Here is a 22378-nt window from a genome sequence, read left to right on the forward strand (position 1 = left end):
CTCCACAGCTCCCCCCTAATTATACAGTTTACCTGGTCAACACAGTTTTACTTATGAAGCAGACTTTTATCATTCTGCTTAATTTCCTGTTTTCCCCATGGTTTCCGTCATGTATTTATTTAAATTTGGGCCATGTGGAATGCATTATTAGTGGCATAGAATAGGACCCACTAAGCTGCGTTCACGGCTATCACTGCATTACTTCTATCCTGAAAAAAATGTAAAAACCGGACTAATCTGAGACCTAAACATTTTTAAATCATATTCTCTGATTCCTCTGATCCTGGAGATAACAATATCCTTAGGAAGCCACACTGAACAAGTTTTATATCAACGGTATATTTGGCTCGTGTCTCGTCTTAGCCCACTCAGTAGCCTTTGTGCTATAGCTTGTTTTTCATCGAAGTTTAATAAGACATTTTCTCCAGATTTTGAGAAAAATACCTTGGAGTTACTTCTTAGGTGATGCTTCTTATCCTATCAGTTAAAATAATGTAATGTGAGATAATTTTCAAAAATGCACAAGCACTTTTTTTAATGCACATATTGAAAATGTGCATAAAACAATTCCAGGACCATGTAGTAACAATGTGAACACTGAGTCAAAACTAACCAGCAGTCAATATTTGTTCTCTGCCTTCCATGCAATGGAAGAGAAAATTAAAAAGAAATCATTAAAGTACTTAGGGTTTGCTTTTTCTCTGTGTCCTGACAGAACACAAATAAACACTAAATGCCTGCACATGCACACATTTAGGCCTCTTGTTTTACTTCCATCACTCATTGTTTATTAATTTGACCGAGAGAAGGACTGGAAGCATCTTTTAATTAAACTGACTCTGGTGGTAATTCTACCTGACTGTCTCTGGAACAAATGCTATCACACTCAATCAATACAGTCAATTATTCAACAGATCAAGTAGCCCACAGAAAATAATGGATCACAAGGGATGTTAGGGAAGTATTAAGGGGCATGGCTGAGTTAACAGTGATGATGCATGAATCCCAACACGAGCTGACCGACACCGCTGCTGGTCACAGAGCAATATTTAGGAAGTGCAGCTTGACAGTGAATTAATAACCTTGGGTTTGCCTTTTGTTTTACTGCAGTTCCTTTTCAGGTGGATATGCCTGTGACACATTTTGAATATCAGTTCAGAATCACAGCAGACCCCAAGGTATCTTGACTTTAATCCCTAGTATGGAAAAGGCAGAAAAAGAATCCGTTAATGCGCCTCAGCAGTGCTGCTCAGTAGAAAGGGAAACAACCGTGGTGATGCCAACTCTCTCTTCACACTTAAAACCACCCATGATTAGCAAACCAATTTCCATGCAAAGCATTAGTGTGCCTCACTCGCACATTCACTGTTTTTATTCTGTACAATTTTCAACAATCAGTGTCAGAAGGGTATCAGTGGCAGAAAGCAGAGAAAGGGACAGCAGAGAAAAAAAAATCTCTCTTTACTGCTGCAAAGCAGTCCCACTGCAATCATATGGCTTAGCCGTGCGCTAACAGAAGCCATTTCCATAATCACATCATCTGTCTTTGAAATAGCAAGAAAAGCTTTAATGTAAGAAATAAAATTGACTTGTTACAGGAAGCCCGTAATAAGAGCCAGAACAACTAGACAGAGGCAGAGCTGATCCCTGCCGGGTCACACTGACTGAAACTGTACGTAGCTGCATTTTATCCATTGTTCAATCCCTCTGTATTTGGCACCAGTCTGTCAACAAAAAGACACCACAAATGTTTGACTTTTTCTGAGCCGTCTGTGTGGCCGAACAACATCCAGTGCCTGGCTCAAAAGGCCATGGATATCCTCATTCCTTTCAGCCAGACACTGGGAGCAACTCAAGGTGCAGTCTCTTGTTTCAAGGACACTTCGGTGTGTGATCCATGTACATGGGGGTTCAAACTGGTTCGTGGACAACCCGTTTTGCCAGCTGAGCCACAGCTGCCCCTCAGTCTGATCAGTTTTTTTTGGCATTGGAAAAGCAACAGGATGTCTTGGTAAGTAAGTAAGCTAGAGACATCTATGTAAATACACACATCTCTGAATCTATTGTCGAAGGCGTACATGAAAAGGTTGGGTTTGGATAATAAGACATGGTTTAAGATTAGAATGGTAATGCCGCCGAGACATTTGATTAAGACACCTGCCGTCTTCATCAGACTCCTGCTAATAGAGCTTTTGCTTTGGTGGCCTTACTATGCACAATAGTGAGTGTTTGTTCACATCAGTACAAGCAGTGGTGTTAGAGAAGTCGGGCTATTTATAGAGCTGTGAGCTTACCCTCGCCTGGACTCTGACCTTGGCGGCAGTGTGACAAATGACAAGCAGCATTTGGGCAGAAGCTGAGCCATTTTAAAAATGACAGCAGGTCAGAGAGGGAGAAGAAAATAACGCCATCTGTACAGGCTTATTTTTGTTTACCCATGAAATACCATTTCTCACTGCCTTGTGAATCATTGACAGCCACAGCCAAAGCCACGCTGGGGTCTTGAGGCTTAACATCTGAAATTGATCCAATGGCAAATAGGAAACAGCGTGCTTATAGATGTTGTCATCTTATTGTATTTAGCATTATCAGCCTTGCCCTGAAGGACGCCGCCATTGGCCTCTGATCCATGTGAGATAATTCTCAATTAGTCACTGTCCCTGCCAGATTGGTTTCACATATGCAAGGTTGTTATCTCACGCGGCAGTGCAAAGGCATTGCTGCGTACTAATTAGCATGAATGCTGAGTTTAGCAAATCAGCAGCGACCGAATGGTGCATAAAGGAAAATTATTTACTTTTATATTTCATATATAGTGCCCTGCACACTTTTTACATGTCCGTTATGATGTGGGGATGCTTTCAAATAGGATGTCAGGGATCAGAGGTAGGGTTTTTGTAGTGCAGTATGTTTCCAAATTCTTGGAGAAAAAGCATTTAGAGAGCATGTTTATCATTTTTTATTTTAATGAGCACATTCTCAATTAGCAGTGGCTTGTTTACATTTCCTCCTCCAAGGCTGCACATGGAGCAGAAATTTGTCATCTCTACACATCCAATGAAGCTTTTGTAAACCTGTCTTCCTAAAATAATAAATCTAAACTGAAAATGCAGCTTTGATGTCAATGTCTTTCCACACATACGTGTCAGACTCAAAATGCTTGAGTGATCTCTTTAATTTAGATTAATTCTGATGCACACATCTCGTTAAACACTGCACTCCATTTGATTTCCATTTCACAGCCATCTTTTTTTTTTCATTCAAAATAATGACGTTATTATCCATGCACTAATAAGATTTAGTCATTTGATAGAATGACACATAGCGTGTGTACATAATTTACACCGTGGATGCTGCTACCTTACTGGTTAGTCAGTGCCACATCTAAGAACATGATGACAAATAAAACTGTATGACAAACCCACTTAACAATGAGGTTGCAGCCTACGGGTCTGCCTTTTGAAAAGGAAAAAAAAAGAAAAAGAAAAATGTTTGGTACAGCATTTCACCCATGAATATTGAATCTGTAAAGACCACATGGCTGAGTGGAAGCACATGAACCAGCATGTATAATACATGTACGTGGGGCAGTTGTGTCGACTGTTTTCACTGGAAAACAGTCCACTCAAAAAGTTGGTAGATTTCTTCATGCGCACATTATAGCATCTTTAGCACTAGAGAGCAGAATTATATGCTGTAGGATGTCAGACCTACAGAAGCTTTGATGCTTCTCATCTAGATTAACATTGAAACGCTATGATCCAGTGTCCTCAAACAACAACTACTATCACATATTGAGATTGTATAAGGTAGAACCTGCTATGGTAAGGTGGAGCCAAGGAGACAGGTCAGGGGTCAGATATCATCATCCCCAACAAGCGTTTCATCGGCCCGAGGGCAGCTGACCTGAGGTGAAAGATCATGTCTAAGATGGACACGAGGAACACCCAGACTGAGTGAAGGACCTCTGGAAGAGGAACTTGAACTTGGAAAGGCGACTACAGCAGATTCCAGTATTTCTGAAGTTTCCCAGTCCTGCAGAATGCATTTAGATCACTTTAAATGCATGTGCTGATCTTATCTTCAAATGGGGTTTACCTTTACCGTGTTCACATGATAAGTGCATACGTCCATATGTGGCCACTGCCTTGAGTGTTTGTCTCATCCTTTCGTCATACCTTTACATTTCCTTCTTTAAATTACTTTGTTGGCTATGCTCCATGGCTTCTAGGCACCAGCAGTTGCTTGTATGACAGCCATTTTGTGCAGACATGTTATAACAACAACGGGTTTCATTCAGATAGGAAGACCATAGTTCTTTAGCATAGTAATTATCTTAAATTACTTCTAATCTTGAATCCTGGAGGACTCTACTGAAAGACGGACAGTCTCAGCAATACACTCAGACTTGCAAATTAAAGAGCAAAATTTCTTGCTTCATTTGTCTTTGTGACTGGTGTAAATAACAGCAGCTGATCCGTACTCATAGAACGACATACAGTTTAACATGTAGGGTCGTTCAAAACTCCACTGTGGAATTTCACTATGTTACAAGATGAATAAATGCTAGTCTGTTAAGTGTTGCATCTGTTGAATCTGACTGAGTCTCTGTCAGTTCAAATCTCATAGCTGTTAAAATAAATGAAAAAATGCCTTAACTGAGATGATGCAAGTGCGTCACTTAGGTTGTCAGGGAAGAACACACACGAGAAACAATATGTTTTGTTCTTTACAAAAGCAGCAGTGATCTATAAGTGTAAGAAAAGAATATGACAATGAACTTTGGAATGTGTTTTCTTTAAATACAGGAACAATCCTGAATGAGGGTCAGGCATTCGCTTAGTAATTTATAATCATTTTTCACAATGATTGAATTTTGCCTTAAGACATTTTAATATTCCTTCTTGAAATACAGTTCGCTAATTCTAATGCAAGCCTCAATAAAGCCACTCAGGCGCAAAATAGGGCATTGCCTGATTTTATTATACAAACAGAGGATTTAATGAGATGTATTCAGCTGCATTAAACCAACGGAAGGGATAAATCTAAGCTCAAACCACCTACAGCATGTGAAGGACACAGGACAATAAAGCTAATTCCATTAATCAGCTTTTACTTTGAATTTTCTACATGCATTTAAATGTGATTTTATATCATTTACATGGTGGGTGCCAGAGCTTTGTCTGTCCCTGGCAGTCAAATCTCAGAATTGAACACAATTAGACACAGCTCACTACATTCCTGGGCAAATTACCCTCCAGGCTGCAGAAAAGATTCCAGCCATTTCCTCCCAATTCGGAAACAACCCTCATTTATCAAGAGAAATAATAAAAATTGAAAGGAGGACTTGACATCAGCAGCAGCAGGAAGAGAAGCTCATTGACATGAGGCTGAATGTGTCTAGGGCAGACAGGAAATTGTCTCTCTGTGTGTGGTTGAAAAGTGACTCTGTGTGTTTTTTCAAACCTATAGGTTGACAATGGAGGATTCAGAATGCGCTGAGCTATAAAATTGCTAGTTGAGAGGGAATTAGTGGGGATGGAGTGGTGGCGAGGGGAGGACAGCTCAGCTGGAAGTCGGATGAAGAGGTGTGTGCGTCAGAAACTGATTTGATCGTCCCCCTCGTTGATGACGTTTACAAAGGCTCTTCCACTGGTGAGCTGGTGTCTTGACAACAGAGTGCAGGGCACCTGCCTACACTGTCACACATAGACAATATACATAATAATGGCCGCGGTGCAGACGCAGAGCGCACAACTGATATTCTAATATGACCTTAATAAACATCCCCCTTCCAGGCACTAGGGCTGAGTCACCCTGTTGTTGTTAATGAAAGCTGTTAGCGTCATATTCTGGACTGCTTGTTGTCTTCAAATACAGCCAGTGAACACAACCATAACGTGAGTCTTCTTTGGCTAACTTACGTCACACATGCGAGTCAGAAACATGCAGCTTAAAGGGAACGCTACTGTGCTTTGTTGTGACGGAATTTAAGATGCAACATCTCGCTTCCAAATGTTCTCTCACATTAAAGTGATTTCTGGCATAAACGTCACAGAAAGGGAGTGCACGGAGAAGTGGGGGGGAAAAAAATGTCTGAAGTGGGGAAACCTCCACGTGCCAAAATGCACTGGTCTAGGTCATGCAACGTCATGGCACAACACAGCCTGCGTAGCCAGAGCATCGCATCAGCAGCAGTTTCAGTCTTACGTGCTCACAGCACAATAATATATAGGCCGGGTGATTACGTAGACTCACCTCTGCTAGCAATGCTAAAATAAACTGGTGACCACTAACAGTACTTAAGGATGCAAAGAGCAATGTCATGTGTGTGAGTCCCACAGCCTAACGTTCTGACTACCCACTTTGCCGCATCCACATTAAACCACTTCTGACTGCAGAAAGACAGCCACTACTGGCACAAAAGCGATAATTTAGAAAACTATTCATTTTTAGACACAGAATAATGAAAACGGGAAAGTCTTATTCCCACTATCTGAGTAGACTACAAATAAATGACATGTAATTTTTATGTTTCAGTTAACAGCTTCACATATTACAAGAAAAACAGAGGACTACTGGGAAAAGTTATATTTAGCATTCCACTTTTTAAAAAACTGACAGTGCATTGGTTGAACTAGTATATTAAGTGATGACCTCCAACGTCACACAGGTTGCAGCTCTGGGGATTGCTGTAGGTCCGACAAAGGCCTTAACTGGAGGGTGGGATCACAGACTGCACTAATGTGGATAACGTCTCGCCATTACCTTGCATTCACCAATCTGACGCTATTTTCCCGAGGGTACAGACGACGCCGTCTCCTGACTCTGGAACCAGAGTCTTACTAGTACGGTTTGAGAGTGGAGCCACGTGGAGCCGCGATATCGATGACCCAACCACACTTCCTCCAGACTCACTCACGTTTTTTTTTGTTGTTGTTTTTTTTTCTTCAGCTTTCACCGACCACTTTATGGAACAGCTGTCTTGGCAACCGGTGGTCGCCATTATTTCACATTCTGTTTCTATAGCATCCAATAAGTAACTAAAAGGAAACTTAAGCAAAAATGTGAACAGTGAATTCTCAAAACACCTGGAAACCTGGAATAGTTTGTAGCACATATTATTTAAAAACAATGCATCTGCTGGGAGCTGTTCCCAGCAGTGGAGAAATTCACATTTGATGCATGCTGTGTTGTGCTACAGTGCCCATGTTAATTACAATAAAGAAATCACCCACTGCAAGAGTGAGGCTCATTAATGTGTTCGTAATGGTTTGGGGAAAACAGTGGATCTCTATGGCCCAGATGTCGGATTTGTTTTTTGGTTCACAGTTCGCAAGCCTTTAAAAACTTTAAAGACACGAATGAGATGGAAATGGATTTAATTACTAATTAATAACATTGTCAGTGACATTTTATATCATGAAATGCAGGTGAAGAAGTACCACTAAGACTGTAACAGATGTGTCTAAAGTATGAAAACACTAAAGTTGAAAGAAAAAATGGGCGGCAGTTTGCACTGATAACTAGGTTCTAATCCATCGGCTGACTGGGGCCTTTCTGTGTTCTCCCTGTGTCTGCGTGGGTTTCCTCCGGGTACTTCCCCTCACCTCCAAAGACGTGCTCGTTAGGTTCACTGGTGATTCTAAATTGACCGTAGGCATGAGTGTGAACGGTTGTCTGTCTCTCTGTGTTAGACCGGAGACCTGTCCAAGTGTAACCCTGCCTCTCGACCAGTGACACCTGGACCCTCTAGATGACAAGCAATTATAGAAAATTAATGAACGAATGAAAGACAGAATTGTGATTCCAGAGCTGGTCTCCATGAGCACCGACAGCTGTGTGACTCAGGAACTCACAATGTTTGTTATTGAAGTCTGTATAATGACAGTGACTTACAAAAAGCGCAATAAATTATTAAATGGTTTCACCGAGTGTTGTTAGCATGTGACCTTTGCAAACACGATATCGTTCACCAGTAAGTGAACATTTAGTGTCATAACTGTAAGATAAGCTGAGCTATGGCTAAACTGATGTTCTTTAATGACATCGTTCCCCTTCTTTTAAGCTAATTATGGTCAGTAAGGTAAAGGTCAGCCTCCACAAAGTTCAGTGTTTTAGCAAACTGCATTGAATGTGCAACAAAGCAGCCAAACTCAAACAGTTAAAATATATAGAGCAAAAAAAAAAGAAAAAGAACGATTATTTTTATATGAATGAGCTGCCATGCTAGAAAAGAAATAAAACATATGGGACATTGATTTGTGTGCTTCAAATATTTAAATCTATGTATGTCCTTCAGAGAGATTACAGCATTATGAGCTATGTTGCTTGCATAGAAATACGCTTATAAAGGTCGTTTTGCGAGGGCCATCACACTTAATTTCTTTGATTTGTTGAATTTATTATTTTTAATGAACTTCACACTGTATTTAAAATGTTTGCCTTTGCATTGCTCTGGACGGTTCCACATTTCCCCACACATTGAGTGTACAGTTAGCATGACTCATAGAAATCAAAGTCACATCAAAAAACCTTGTGCCACTGACACGTCACATGCCCGCAACTGTTGCTGATAGTTCGTACTGTATAGACCTGTATAAATACCCCTCGTCCGTGTTCACTGAACATACAGTCGGGAGAGTCGATAGATAGATGGTGGTCTATCAATGTATCTGCAGAGTGCTATCAATATGACTGCCCTTTCAGATGAGCCTTTGATTATCTACCCCGGGGAGTGAAATCGATCTCCGGCTGCCCTCAGTGCTTACTATAAGTCCTGAAAGTGCAGAAAACGTTGTTTGCCAGAAACACTCCTGCACTTCATCTGAGCGGGGCTGATGAACTAGTGGTGAGGAAAGGCCTGGCAGGAGTCACCTTGTCAATATTAATGAGAACAATGTTCATGGAGGAATCTAAAAATAATCTCTCTAGTGTTGGAAGGAGACTTGATTGCTAGAATGTATGACACCGCTGAATGGTGCTGTTTGTTTGACGTCAGTGTCTCACACGTTCCCAAGTTCCAGAGGAGCTGATAGTCACGCGTATTAAATGTTCATCTGCATGAGGGGTTTTTGCATTGGTGGCTATAAAATTGTATCAAAAAGTGAAAGGTACTCAGACAGCTCAGGCCGCGAGCAAAAAGATGACACTTATATCTCAAAGAAAGTGTTTGCATTAGAGAGTGTGTGTCTCTCAGGCTATTTGTGGTTGTAATTGCTTCTTTGTAATCTGCTTCTGTTGTTCAGTAGGCAATTCTGTGATTCACTCTGAAGTAAGAATGGTCCATATGCCCAGCATTAAAGTTACAATCTGAGCAGCAAACATATTTCATCTCAATTACTGCTGCTTGATTGTTGCCCCAAGTGAATTTGAGTTTTAAAGATGTTTTGAAGTCAGGGAAGAAAAACCACACATCTAGACCAATCCATTTATTCACAAAAACTTCTCAAAGGTGGACTGGGGCTAGCTGAGGAGTGCGTTTAACCTACAACTGTCCATACATTCACAAACCATTATCACACACACACATACACAAGTTCTGACTGTTCCGACTTCCTAATTCCTGCTATCTCAGGTCTGTCCCCTGGTCTGTGTGACAACGGATGACTCAAACTTTATAATTGCCTTTTAATCCTTTCGAGGATGGAACATGTGTCAGCGTCAGTAATTCAGGGCACCAATCGCCCCGGGATACAGAGTAAAAGCTTATGACACGATGGTAGCAAGCGTAAGTCCCCTCCGAAGCTGGGACAATCTGGACAGGGGCATTAATGTGGAAGAGCTGCTACGTTTGTGCAATTCATAATCAGGACCACTGCATTCAATTTGCTGTTGAGCAGCATGCAACGACACCACATCCAGACCCTAGATAGCAAAATACGAAGCAGAAGCCACTTCCTATATATGTCCTCTTAGTGAAAACATGACTACACTTCTCAATCGTTAGTACATTTGTAATATTTTGAAAGTGCTCTCTTCTGTGTCCTACATCAGTGGTCAGAAAGAAATAGGTGCAGATGTGGGCTGATCATTTATTAGGATGACCTTATACCAAATTCATGCAAAGACACATCCTGAATTCAAATAAGCTGCTACAGTACTGCTTCCTACAGGCAGGGTTCAGTCCCTTCTCTCAAATTTAAGCCTTCTCACAGTCTTTCTTTCCAGCTTTTCCCCATATTTGAATTAATTTACTTTAATGCACACATCCTTGGTGCCTGTTAATATGTATTTAAGACATTTAATAGCAATACTTCTTTAAAAGGCAATAACTTTGGGCGATTATTGTCACGTGATTTTCATTGTTCAGGCTGCTCACTGATGTCATCGAAGGTAGGAGTGTTGGGCTGTTACACCAACGTACCATACACAGCTATCATCCTGTCACAGGCTTGTCACGGGATAATCTGGCATCACAACAAGTGAATAAAACAGAACTAAAGATAGTTTTACTTTAGAAATCGCTAGCTACAAATTCATTGATACTAGATTTAGAGCTATGCGGTCCATGTGATTCTTATTTAGTGTGACGATTATGAATAAATGTAGTTTAGTGATAATTTCCAGTGGAATGCATTTGGTCAGAGACATTTAATAGTCAGCTTGTCATTTTCACCCTCTCAAAAGTGAAATTTTTTGACTGACTCTTCCCGGTCGTTAGTGATCCTTCCCAATGTGCCTTCACTGGACAAGTCTCACATGACCCAGGAACAGGTGGACCGAATTTCAAGTTCCTAGCCCCATTATGTATTTTTTTTTTTTTTGTTTTTTCTTAAGGAGCAATTGGTGCCTTTTTATATGAGCCCCATCTGACATATATTTTATGAGACATTTTATAGTTGAAAATGAAAGTAAAGTACTTGAATTTACCATGTATTTTTCAATTTATTTTGATGATTTTTATTGAGTAAAATATACCCCATGTCTGTGATGGGATCACTAATTATAACCTTAGTATTCTAAGGTTAAGTGTAAAGTTTTCTTGTTGTGACATCGAGTGAGTATCTGGGCTTCGATGTGAAGAATGAAGTGTGTGCAGGTTTGGACACCAGAGGAGGACTTCTGCATTCATCTGCTGTTATGTGCTTACCTTTAAATCTCAGTTCAAGTGTGGTGTCCTGGATATAGCCTCACTACACCCCTCTACCCTGCAGCCTTCACACCCTTCATTTCTGCCTTACTATACTTGGGGCCTAATGTTCAAGACACACACCTTATAACCCCAGGCCGGGGAGCGTTTTCGTCAAATGAAATGGCAAAACTAGAGACCTAAATGGGTCACTGTGGTTAGGTACAATTGGAGAGGAAAAGGTATTATTTGTTTCTCTTACAGGCCTACGAAAAATCCTAGATATACTGTCATTTTGGATTATATAATTGTAGATTAAGTACTTCTGACCACAACACTTGGTTATGGAATTGTTAGTAGTAACACAGTCCCTGAGGGATATATCTCCTAAATCCTCCACTGGGTTCCCCCGGCAAGGAGATGCACACCTCAAGCCCCTACCTCCTCAGCTGCTGGGTGTCGAGGAGCCAGACGACAGTGATAAGAGTCAACAACATCACTCAAGCTCAGAGCCAGACAGTTAACAATGAGCTCAAGCTTAAAGATTCTCTTTCAGTCCATCTATAACTATGACTCACTCCCGTCACATTGTTTCCACATCCTCCTTGTTATAAAAATCAGTTTTGCTAACAGGTGTTTTTTAAGATGCAGTAATGACTTTATATTGATAACAGCCACAGAGACAGTCATGTAAAGCTATTCTTTCCTTCACATTCCTATTGTTGTGTATTACTCAGGTCTTCTCACTGCATTGTTTCTCTACATCCTCCTCTTCCTCCTGATGCATTTTAAATCAATCAGCCATCCGCTTGAATCTCTTTCACTCACGTTCCCTCTTGAAACGTTCTTCCTCTTTCTTCCCATTCCCGTGTAAGTCTTTCAGAGGCCACTGTAGCAGTAGCCGTGTCCGAGACATTTTCTCCATTAGTGTGAATTACAGTTTCCCGGGCCAGAGGATCACAGTGTGAAAAAGCACACCTCTTACTCACAATAGGGTAGAGTATTCTTTTCTCCTAGCACAAGTAAAGGCAACAACGGCTCCATTAACAAAGCCGAGGAGGATATTCTGTCAGTCCAGATGCTAAGCCTATACACCCCACCGACTGCAGAGACCCTGGACTGGCCAAGGGGGTCACACTGAGAAGTTAACCTCTTAGTCAGCTTGCCTTATGTCTGTGATAACGGCAGACAGTGACACAGCTGGAGACCGGTCAATGTCAAATGACTCAGTTTGTTTTAAGAGTTGTCGGTCAATGAAACTAAAGAGGGGCTGGCTGCACCGTAAAATTTCACAGTCAAGAAGCGCTTCGATGCTCCCATTCAGAGCTGACTGTACATAGTGAGTACATGAAGAAATGTAAAAGATGTTTAGATTGCACTGTGTTGGTATCCTAAGAGTATTCATTCATTCATCCAATTTTAGTCATGTCTAACCTCTCCTTGGTGGTTTGACTTAATTCTCAAACGCCTCCACCCACAGTCCTCTCTGTTTTTCTTGTCCTTTACAATCTCATTGCAGGAACTGGAGGGACGCAGAGCTGAAACTTCAAGAGATATGACCTCACCCTGAATCTCACTTCCTGGGTTTCTCCATCTGAATGTCAGAGGACCACCATCTGACTCTACATCTTCCTAAACCTAACCCTAACCCTAACCCTAACCCTGGCCCTTTAACCCTTCACGCCATCCCCTTAACTTGGTTAAAATACACTTCTTTGTATATACTCAGGTGTGGTCTTGTTAGTGAAAATAAATGTACTGTGCACCTGGTCAAGCTGGAAAGCCAAGCATAGGGCTGATGTCGAGCAGAGAGGAAACCATTCACATGCACATTTTCCAACTCATTATCTTTGGGCAAGCAGATGGGAGAAAAGCTTTAGAAGACAAAAAGACCACATGCTCTGGTTTTAGAGGGACAGTGTTAAACACTATGTCATCCTCTATCCGTATCTTTTCACCATACCAGCCAAGTCTTTTTTGTGAAATGATGGTATTTTGCTAATATATAACATTAAATGCTCTGGTCCGTCTGAGAACAATGATCTGTTAGGCTTGGTTGTAAGTGTCATGTCTTTTTTTTTTTATTATTTGTCTTCAGTACTTACTCTTTTATTTTGTCTAACTGTCCTCCTGTTACAGATCGCTTCCTGTCAGGTTTCCCTCCTGTGTGAGTACCTGCCCTAATGTGTTCCACCTGTGTCTCATGTCTTCCCTCTCCAAGTATTTAGTCTGTGTGCTCCCTGCGCTCTGCACCAGTTCATCTTAGTCTGTTATCTAGCCTTCCAGCATTCATATTTGGATTGTCTTTTTGTGGGTTTTTGACTTTGCATTTTGTCTCTTCCTGTCTTGGCCCTACCTGCCACCTGTGTAACTGAACCTGCTTTCCAATTACAGGACTTTTTTGAGGAAATGTTATTGGCAGTGAGTTTGACCCATGTGTGCTTGTCAGAATCCTGACAGTAAGGCAGTTTGGTGCTCTTATGCCAGTCAGCATAAAAGTCCATCAAGGCAATCTCTCTTGTTGAAGTGCAGAACCAGAGAGATTGCCTCTTCCATTCCATGAATTCATCATCCTTTTCAAAACGTGGTTCCTGCATCGGTCTACAGTACAACACAGGCAACGACAGTACAGTGATTCAGTATATTATGGTAGCGGAGGATGCTCAGTGTTGTGATAATTCAGAAGTGCTCCTGCAGGTGCAAAACAAAGAACAAGATGTCTGTCTTAATTCTGGACAATTGATTTATGCCTTACCATATGCACCGGTATTATATGTTTGGAAAGATATTCAGTGTGCCACACTGACAGAATCACAAACAAGACGAAGAAAAGCTTTCAATGCAGCGACAATGGACTTAACTGTGGCAAAAAGGAATGCACTAAAAAAAGATAATTACTGGTCCTCCAACGCACATTTACTGAAACAGCTCGGGGCTCCATTTTCTCCTTCACCTATTATTTAAAGATCACTCTGTGTTTCCCCCCTTTGTAAATCCCTCCGCATCGTCATGCAACTTTGATGAAGAGTAACCCTGTTAAAAGCTTGCCAAAGAGCTCTGCATGCACACAGGGTTGACAGAGCCGGGGACAGTAATAGCTTTGGCTCTGCTAAAGATCTACTCTCAACCCCTGACGCCTGCAAACGGGGTGCCGGCCTGCTGCACATATATTACGCAATAACTCCCAAATGTTGGCTACTATCATTTTTACCTGCATTTCACCTGACTTTGTGATCTTAAAATCAAAATATTTTCTTCGCAAATGCATTTATTTATTTATTTTTACATCTTCAGCAGCTGTTTTGAAGCCACCATTTCCATGGCTGTATTACTGAACACATCTGAATACAGAAAAAGGTATCCAACAACTTAATGAAATACTAAAACATTCAGGATGTCTGCATGTCTGTCAGCTCCCTTAACAGCTCCTGGCAGCTGTGATCATACAGAACAGTATCATCTCTAATTAAATCAGTGAACACTGCTCACTCGTAAAATCAACAATATGACTTTGAAACGGCTGGAGGCCCACACAGTAGCATCCACTGAGCTTTAAACATGGAGGAGGGAGTATTGAACGCTAGTGTGCTATCATATTTCAACCACATCTCATGAGGCCTTCTAGTATTTCAGGCACAGAAACTCAATTATGAGGCCGAGGTTTTGATTTCTTGGAATAATAAGGCTACACAGATAAATTCAATTAAGAGCACCAAGAATACATTTGACTCTCTCGGTGGAAGGCCCACAGTGAAACAGGTGAAATAATTTGTAGGATTAGTTTAATAGGAAAGTAGATTGATTGAGTAGAGGTCACATGCCCTGAGAAAAACTGAGAGCATTTATAGCAGGGGATAACTGGTAAGACGTAAACACGGATGCACGGTTGCAAGTTGCACATGCCAGTCCTGGCAAAGACCTTGATCTCAATAGCTTAGAAAAAAAAGAAAGAAAAAAAAAACCTTGCAGTGCGCAACGCCACCTGTGTAAAGGTGCTTACCGAGAACGTTTACCCCTCACAGTCTAATGAGAGTATTTGTGGGTTCCCGGAACAGAGACAAGGCTCATAACGCCTCTTTCATGAGAAAATCAGCTTACTTGTCCTTTTCTACCCTTACAAAGTGATGTTCTCGGACTGTTTCTCTCTGCCAAGGTGTCAAGGGGGGCAGCTGACAGGAGGCAACGACTGAATAACAATGCGCAGTCTTCCTCTCTTTCCCCTTCACTGAAAGTGCATGAGTCCAGAGCGTTCACGATCTCTGCGACCCGGTCTCGAGAGCTGATTGTTTCAACACTGGCATGTGCAGCCCAACTTAAATGAGCTCATTCTTACTGTAGCCACAGACTCATCATCTGTAGCCTGCAGGGAGCTGATGCTGACGGAGACGGCAAAGGAAGGAGAGCCGAGCAATTTCACTACATGTATGTGGCCAGAAGAATACCAAATTCAGTAAATCTATATATCACTGGTGGTATGAACCTTGCATGGCAGGCCGTCCTATAGAGTTTAACGTACAATGTCTACGGATAAAGTGCACGATCAAGTCAAAAAGAAAAAGCCAGTTGCCCACCTCATCCTGCTGCGGCTGATTCGGTCTCTGATTCGGCTGCTCCTTGGTAGCTGTCATTGCAAAACTTGGTGGAATCCCAAAGAAAAATCGGGCAGGTTTCCGTTTTCCGCGCAAAATAAGTCAGAAGAGAGGAAGGGAGGTTGCGGCGGAGGGCAAAGCGACGTCTTGTCAACTGCGGAATCTTAAGCAGGAGTGGTAGAGCGGAGGGACGGATCCGTCACGATTGAATATCTGCGAGGTCTTGGTGAGCGTCTGACGAGAAGCGAACGCAACCCGTGCGTTCACATCAACCCCCTCCGGGAAAAGGGAGGAGAGTTTCTGGCACGCTCGTTATCGAACAGAAAAGGCTGAAATGTTCTCACATTTTACCACCCCGTCACTTCTCACTGCGCGTCTGGGCGAAGCGGTGGGCTCGAGAAGTGTCTACTTCCTTCTCTGTCTACTCCCGGTGATGCTGGTGTTTTGGGTAGAGGAGGAAGAGGAGGAGAACGATGGGGCGGCGGAGGAGGGGGGTTCAAATCTTGTAGTGGTTTCTAAACAGGGTGGGGGGTGCATTTGCTGAAAAAAAAAAAACGTTCACGATAAGAGTGCGAAGAGGACTAAGTTTTATTTGGCCCGAAGACTAAGTCCTAACAGGCTGTTTTGTTGGCACTATGACAGTCCTCTTAATTTGTGTCTAAAACCATGTCTCTCACACAGATCTGAGCCTGGAGCCAGGAGCTGTCCGCGGTGCTGAAAGCCCGCTGCACATTTATCTTCATCTCTGCCGTAGGCGAGCACCCCACTCCACCACCCCTGCTTTTCACCATGCACTAAATACCGGCCATGGTCTCAGTCAGATAGCTGCCTTTTAGCTGCAAAATCTCGTTGCTTTATTGTGGTGGGGTATTCATTTGGCCTCAAGCAAGGAACTTAAATGGTCAATAAAAGGAAACTCAACGCGCCTCAACGCACCTCACTCCGGGTTGTTAAATATGTGCAGGGCAAAGACGCAATTGCATCGGTGTTTGGAGCACTTAGCGGAGAAGTGACACCTGTGAACCCCCCGCCACATCAAACTTACCGCAGGGCTTACGAGAGAGCAGGGTTTTCTGCGGTTAAAGACTTTATCAAACTGGAAACCCGCACAGAAGCAGCATTGTCGACACAGACACGAACGGGAGCCTGTGATATTAGCGCTCATATCTCTTATGCCCGTGCCAGACAAGGATCAATAGTTTATATCTGCGTCTGAGTCCTGTGGAGAATTACTTGTTAGGGATCGTGCAGTGTAGTAGTAGTGAGTCCATTTCCTCCCGTGATTAAGTATTATTTTCAGTATCTAGAGAAAATTGGAAAGAAGAGTCTCTTTGATCATTTAAAGGGCCACATTTGATATCATAAATTAAGATGTGAAAACAATGAGAGTCATCAGTGAAATGTACAGCTCCCCTTAGTTCTAGGAAACATATGAGCTTCAAGACATTGTTTAGTTTGCATATCCCCCCCTGTGTCTGTGCGGTTTTCTCTAAGTGCTTCCTTACATTCCCAAAAATGGTGGATTCTAAATTGGCTGTCGGGGTGTGTGTGTCTGTGTTAGCCCGATGATGGGAGCCTTTTGATCACTGAGACCTGGAATAGGCTCTGAGAATGGTGGTGATAGATAATAGCTGGAATATCTGTAACGTCTTGCTGAGGTTCTGGGGGCTATATCTCCCTCCAAATTCGGTTTGAGGTCAAACACAGAGCTACAGAAACACCACCGAATGAATGTTGCTCACCTCTCACCCAGTGACAGCTGGGACAGGCTCCAGTCTCCTAGCTCTCTGAGTATTTTGCCATTTTCAGCAGCCGTGGGGTTTTTGTGCATGCTCAAATTAAACGTGTGTATAAAACAGACACGTTAACACAGAGTGTGGGGAAAGAGAGTCCCGTCTTTAACAAGAAGTAAAGAAATGTTTCTGTATAGAAGACAGTGCTGCATCATGTTCTAATCATATCCACGCTCTCACAGAAAATTCACAAATCCCCAGAGACAAGCCTCCAGATCCTGTTTAAGCATTCTTATCAGGCCTGCAGCAAATTACTGTTTGAAATCAACTCTGCATTACTGATTACACTTGAAACCATAGCCAATACCACAAACTCAAAAGAGAATGAAATAAAAGTCTTCCTGTTTCCATATATAGTACTGTATATATGCAAAACTGTCCAGTAGGTTCCAGGAAGTCTGCCTTCCAGGAAGTCTGACAACGGCAGTCATCATTTTCTTTAAATCATCCAGTGACCCTGTATGTTTTTTATTCCTCTCCTCCCAGAATCTCCCCTCTGATTTCTCTCATTTGTGAGCAATCTGTAGAGCCGCAGAGATGAGATCACATTTGACAGGAGCAGAGTAAAATATAGCAGTAGTCGGCTTGTATTAGAATAAAGACACAAATAGATCTGCGTACTCTATTTTGTGGACAGGGGCAATCAATCCACTTTGAGAAGGAAGTTGGGCCAGTCAGCCTGCAGCACCACTCAGCGTTGCCACTGTTGTGAGAATCAGACCTGATAATTTAGTTAGCACAGCCACATTTCTCTGACAGAAATACTTGTTCTGGGATACCCCTGTCCTTTCTGATTTCGTGTATGATGTCTCCTGTAGAGAACATGTGCTCATACTTCATTTTCAACATGTTCAGCAGCGCTGAGTTGATCTGTCATTGGGTCCTGACTGTTTACTGTTACTGAAATTACACATCACTACCTGGCTTCAGTATGTATTTTAAGGTTAACATGCACTTCATGAACTATTCAAATTTAAGACTGTATCCAATTTAAACTGAAATGACTGAATGTATTTTTTTCCCTTTTTTAATGTATACAATTATAAATGTAAATTAATGAAATTGTAACTTTTTGACATGTAATGTGGTGTAATGTACTGTATGTAAGGTGTGGACCCCAGGGAGACTAGCTGACTGTCGAAGCATATATTAAAAAACACTTCAGCAGGATCCTACATTTTTCTTTGTCACAAATGGTCACCAAGTAAACGTAAGGAATCACTGAAGTCTGCTGTAAATTGGCCTTGAGACATGGGCGACTACAACCAGCCTAGTTTACACACATTCATATTCATTTTCCCGCCTGACCACCAGCAACGACTGTTTTTGTACTGTAATCTCTTTCTGAATGGAAATGAACTGAGAATCATTCATCATCACTTAGTGGGGATGCTGGTTTCTATCTTTTCCTTTCTTGGTTTGTAGAAAGCAAAGGGGTAGAGGCAACAGGGATGGTTTTAATTTGATATCGCTTTTCAAATGCAAAATAATGCCCCCAGGTTTATAGACATGAAAATGTATATATATTTCTGTTGATGTATCCTACTTATAGTTGTGGATTGAGGGAACATATTGAAGTTGTCATACTAAGCAAGAGAAGACAAAGAAATTGTGTCTTCCATCTTCCCAGATTGCCAGATTCAGCTGCACTAATTGAAATTCCTTGTGAACTTGAAAAAGTGTGAAATTAGTTTCAAACACAGGAACACAAAAAGTTATTTTACACTGGCAGCTTTTGATTTTAATAACAGCGAGCAAACCTTGGCCTATTTTGGCCTGTAGCGGTCTGGATTTTTTATTCTTTTTTTTTTTTCTTTAAGTCTAAACCCCAAAACATTTTTGAATCAGGGAACAGGGCATTTGCTTCCCAGAGGGCAGAACACAAGGTTCACTCCAATCTCCGGCACACAGTGACGACACAGAGCAAATCCCCTGTCAAATATTTCAAGGCATTGGGAGAAATACAGCAGAAGACCTTCATACTGGCACCGAGGGCAGACTAAACATTTCTCTCCCCCAAAACACTGACGCTCAAATATTGACATCTTTTCTTTGACCTCCTCTGCCGTCCGAATGTCAGAGACGTGAAATTATTGTGAACGTGTTGTGAAACAAATGCTCAAACAGCATGAGGTGGTCATCCTTGAAGGTCAAACAAAGGTTCCCTCTCTGACAAAGAATATGACAGAAAAATTGTGGGAAAAAAAATAAAAATAAATCAGTTTCATTCTTTGTGGGTGTGTTGAGTGCATTAGTTGGGCTAACATTAGCATAAATTCCTCTTAACCTTTGCTTGTATGCACCACTCCAGAGGGAGACTAATGGAGTTTGCGTGTTTTGAAGAGGAAGTGCTACACACGCTGGATCTGCTTGGACGATGAATGTACGTGATAACCTTTAGAGGACTGAACTAAATAGCTTAGCCTCTGCAGCTATCTCCAAAGTTTTCTATATTACACAGGCTGCTGTTCCCTCGATATAACCCATGATCTCACTCATGATGAGACTGCAGCATGTCTCTGGTTTCTTAACAATAATTTAAATGGACAGAGGATGGAGACAGGGCTTTGGACGTTTTCTCAAACAGGACTCAAGGTGAATTTTAAACGTGCCGGCGGTGCACATAAAATCAATGGGAAGGTGCAATCAAGTGCGAAGTCGTCCAGGATGCAAAGTTCGCATGAAGATGCAGAGACAAAGGGAAAAAGGAGTGAAACGGGAAGGAATGAACAGCCATCCATGGGGCGTCTGTTGGAGGTGCTAGGTAGCTTAATGTCTGTACTGTTGGTATTGACTTTTATCTGATTTCACAGACTCTAATTAAGGCAATGTAAAAATTCAGTTTACTGTGAGTGCACCTTTAAACTCAGCATCACAGCTTTGTGTTTGCTACGCACGAAGGACCATTTAGTTAAATGAAATCTAATTTTCTGTAGCAACACCAGCATATCTGTTTATTTTCTGACTCTGTGAGCGGTTTAAGGTCTCGCATTCCCGTGATGATGCAGAAACATTCTTCTGAGTTTTTAACTGTATTAAACACACACCAATCAGCTGTGAATAACACCTTGTGACAATTCAGTGTTCTGCTGGGACATTTTTGGACCTGAAATTCATTCTTTTGGATGTTATTTAGACACGTACACCCACCTAGACCAGAGTGGGCACCCCCACCCCGTAGCAATGACACTCCTGCAGGATGCAACCTGACACAGACACACACACAAAAACAGTTTAGGAACAACACAAAAAACATGAAGAACAGCACAAGGTGTTGACCTGGCCTCCAAATTCACCAGATCCCAAACTGATCAGGTATCTGTGGGATGATACACAGAGACCCCTCCCCTCAACCCACAGGACCTAAAGGTCCCCACTAACAACATTCTGTTACCAGACACCACAGGACACCCTCAGAAGATCCATGTCCATTCTCTGATGAGTCACACAAGGGAGACCTACACAATATTAGGAATGTGGCTATAATGTTATGTCTGATCTGCTGATCTCAGTCAACACTAACTAAGTTTCAGCTGAATGTTCAAAATGTATTTTTATTTTATCACTCTATGTGTCTATATATAAAATATAGTGCTCAAGACTCAATGACTCCCAAATGTATCCAATGTGGAAACAGCGTCCGTTATTACAATATTTGAAAAACAACTGATAATTTCACTGTTTTATTTACGTTGTTATCCCTTCTTACTACGCTGTCACCTAGTAATTATGCATCCAAAAAAATAACACAATGGGAGTTTTCTGTTCACAGCAGAAGACATGAAAGCCAGCAGAGGCAATCTGCATTTCACCACTGACGACTTACAGCGCACTCACTGGCTCAGCTGGCGTCGTGTCTACTTATCCAGTGCAGTTCCAGTTATGCTGATTGCAGTCGTACTGCTGCAGGATCTGACTGCTACTCTTCTGCACTTCACATCAAGCGTTCGCCCCTTTCAAGATGCGCTCGTTCCACAGCTTGTTTAGGGTCTGCTGAGGTTCTGCCAATGAATACCACTCTTGCTGCCTTGCTTCAAACCCTCCGATGCGCGGCACTGCGAGAATAAAGGCAGCGGCATTAAAGCTAAGCAGGCAGGCAGCGCTGAATTGCCGGCGTGAAGATCAAAGATAGCGCTTTAAAAAATATTTTTAGAGTTTTTCTTTGGTGCATTTGATGTACTTTTTCTTCCCTGTCTTTTTCAATGACTTGTCACAAAAAGATCAACGTTGGAGCTCATTTGTCAGTTGGCGAACAGGCTACTCCAGTAATGAAAAGTCACAAATACCAATGGATATGCTTCTATATGGGAGTAATTGGTTGGGTGAAGGCTGAATTATATGGTGTGCAGTAATGCTGAAATACTTTAATTCAAACTAGGAGAGCTGTATAGAGCCAGAGAAACGGGGTGTGTGTGTGTGGAGTGGGGTAGAGAGCAGGGAAGTGGGGATGTGGGGAGAAAGAGAGTGAGAGGGAAAGGGAGCCCAGGGGAGGTGTTTTGCTGAGGTGTCTGCTGTTGATAAACTATTTATGACCCCGGGGCAATTTAGTGCAGACACTCAGGAACTCCACGCCACCTAGCCACTGATGAAAGTTTCATGACCAAACTCCACTGTGTGCCTCTGTGGCTCAGGCCAGAGCAACTCCACATCCAGCGCATCACATTATTACAGCACTGCTGGCACTTCTTACTGGGAGCAATATTACCACAGCGAATCTCTAATAAATAGCCAGTCAAGCCCTTCCTTGGTTGCTTAGTTTACTCTACTGATATGTCAGGGACATTGCTAGTGAGGAAAAACACAAACGTTTGAGACACTCAAAAATAATAGTTGACACAGTCTGGTTTGGCCCTTTCTGTTGTCTCCTGACGGCAGGCTGAAGGGTTCTGACTCTAAAAGCAGAGTGAGGCCAACACTGTTGATAA

General features: G+C 42.0%; 1 protein-coding gene across 2 annotated transcripts in view; it reads right to left on the bottom strand.

The window, feature by feature from the left end:
* Nucleotides 1-22378, bottom strand: part of LOC125017361 (inactive dipeptidyl peptidase 10-like) — a 179458-nt gene that overhangs the window by 76502 nt on the left and 80578 nt on the right. The window contains exon 1 of one of the 2 annotated variants that reach the window (XM_047600394.1): nucleotides 15643-16085. The exons of the other annotated variant lie outside the window; for it this stretch is intronic. Coding sequence (XP_047456350.1) covers nucleotides 15643-15699 — 57 coding nt within the window. The 5' untranslated portion in view covers nucleotides 15700-16085. Of the gene's footprint in view, nucleotides 1-15642; nucleotides 16086-22378 lie in introns of those variants that run through there. 2 annotated transcript variants of the gene reach the window in all.

The sequence above is a fragment of the Mugil cephalus genome, chromosome 12 (assembly GCF_022458985.1).
Source record: "Mugil cephalus isolate CIBA_MC_2020 chromosome 12, CIBA_Mcephalus_1.1, whole genome shotgun sequence".
NCBI lineage: Eukaryota > Metazoa > Chordata > Actinopteri > Mugiliformes > Mugilidae > Mugil > Mugil cephalus.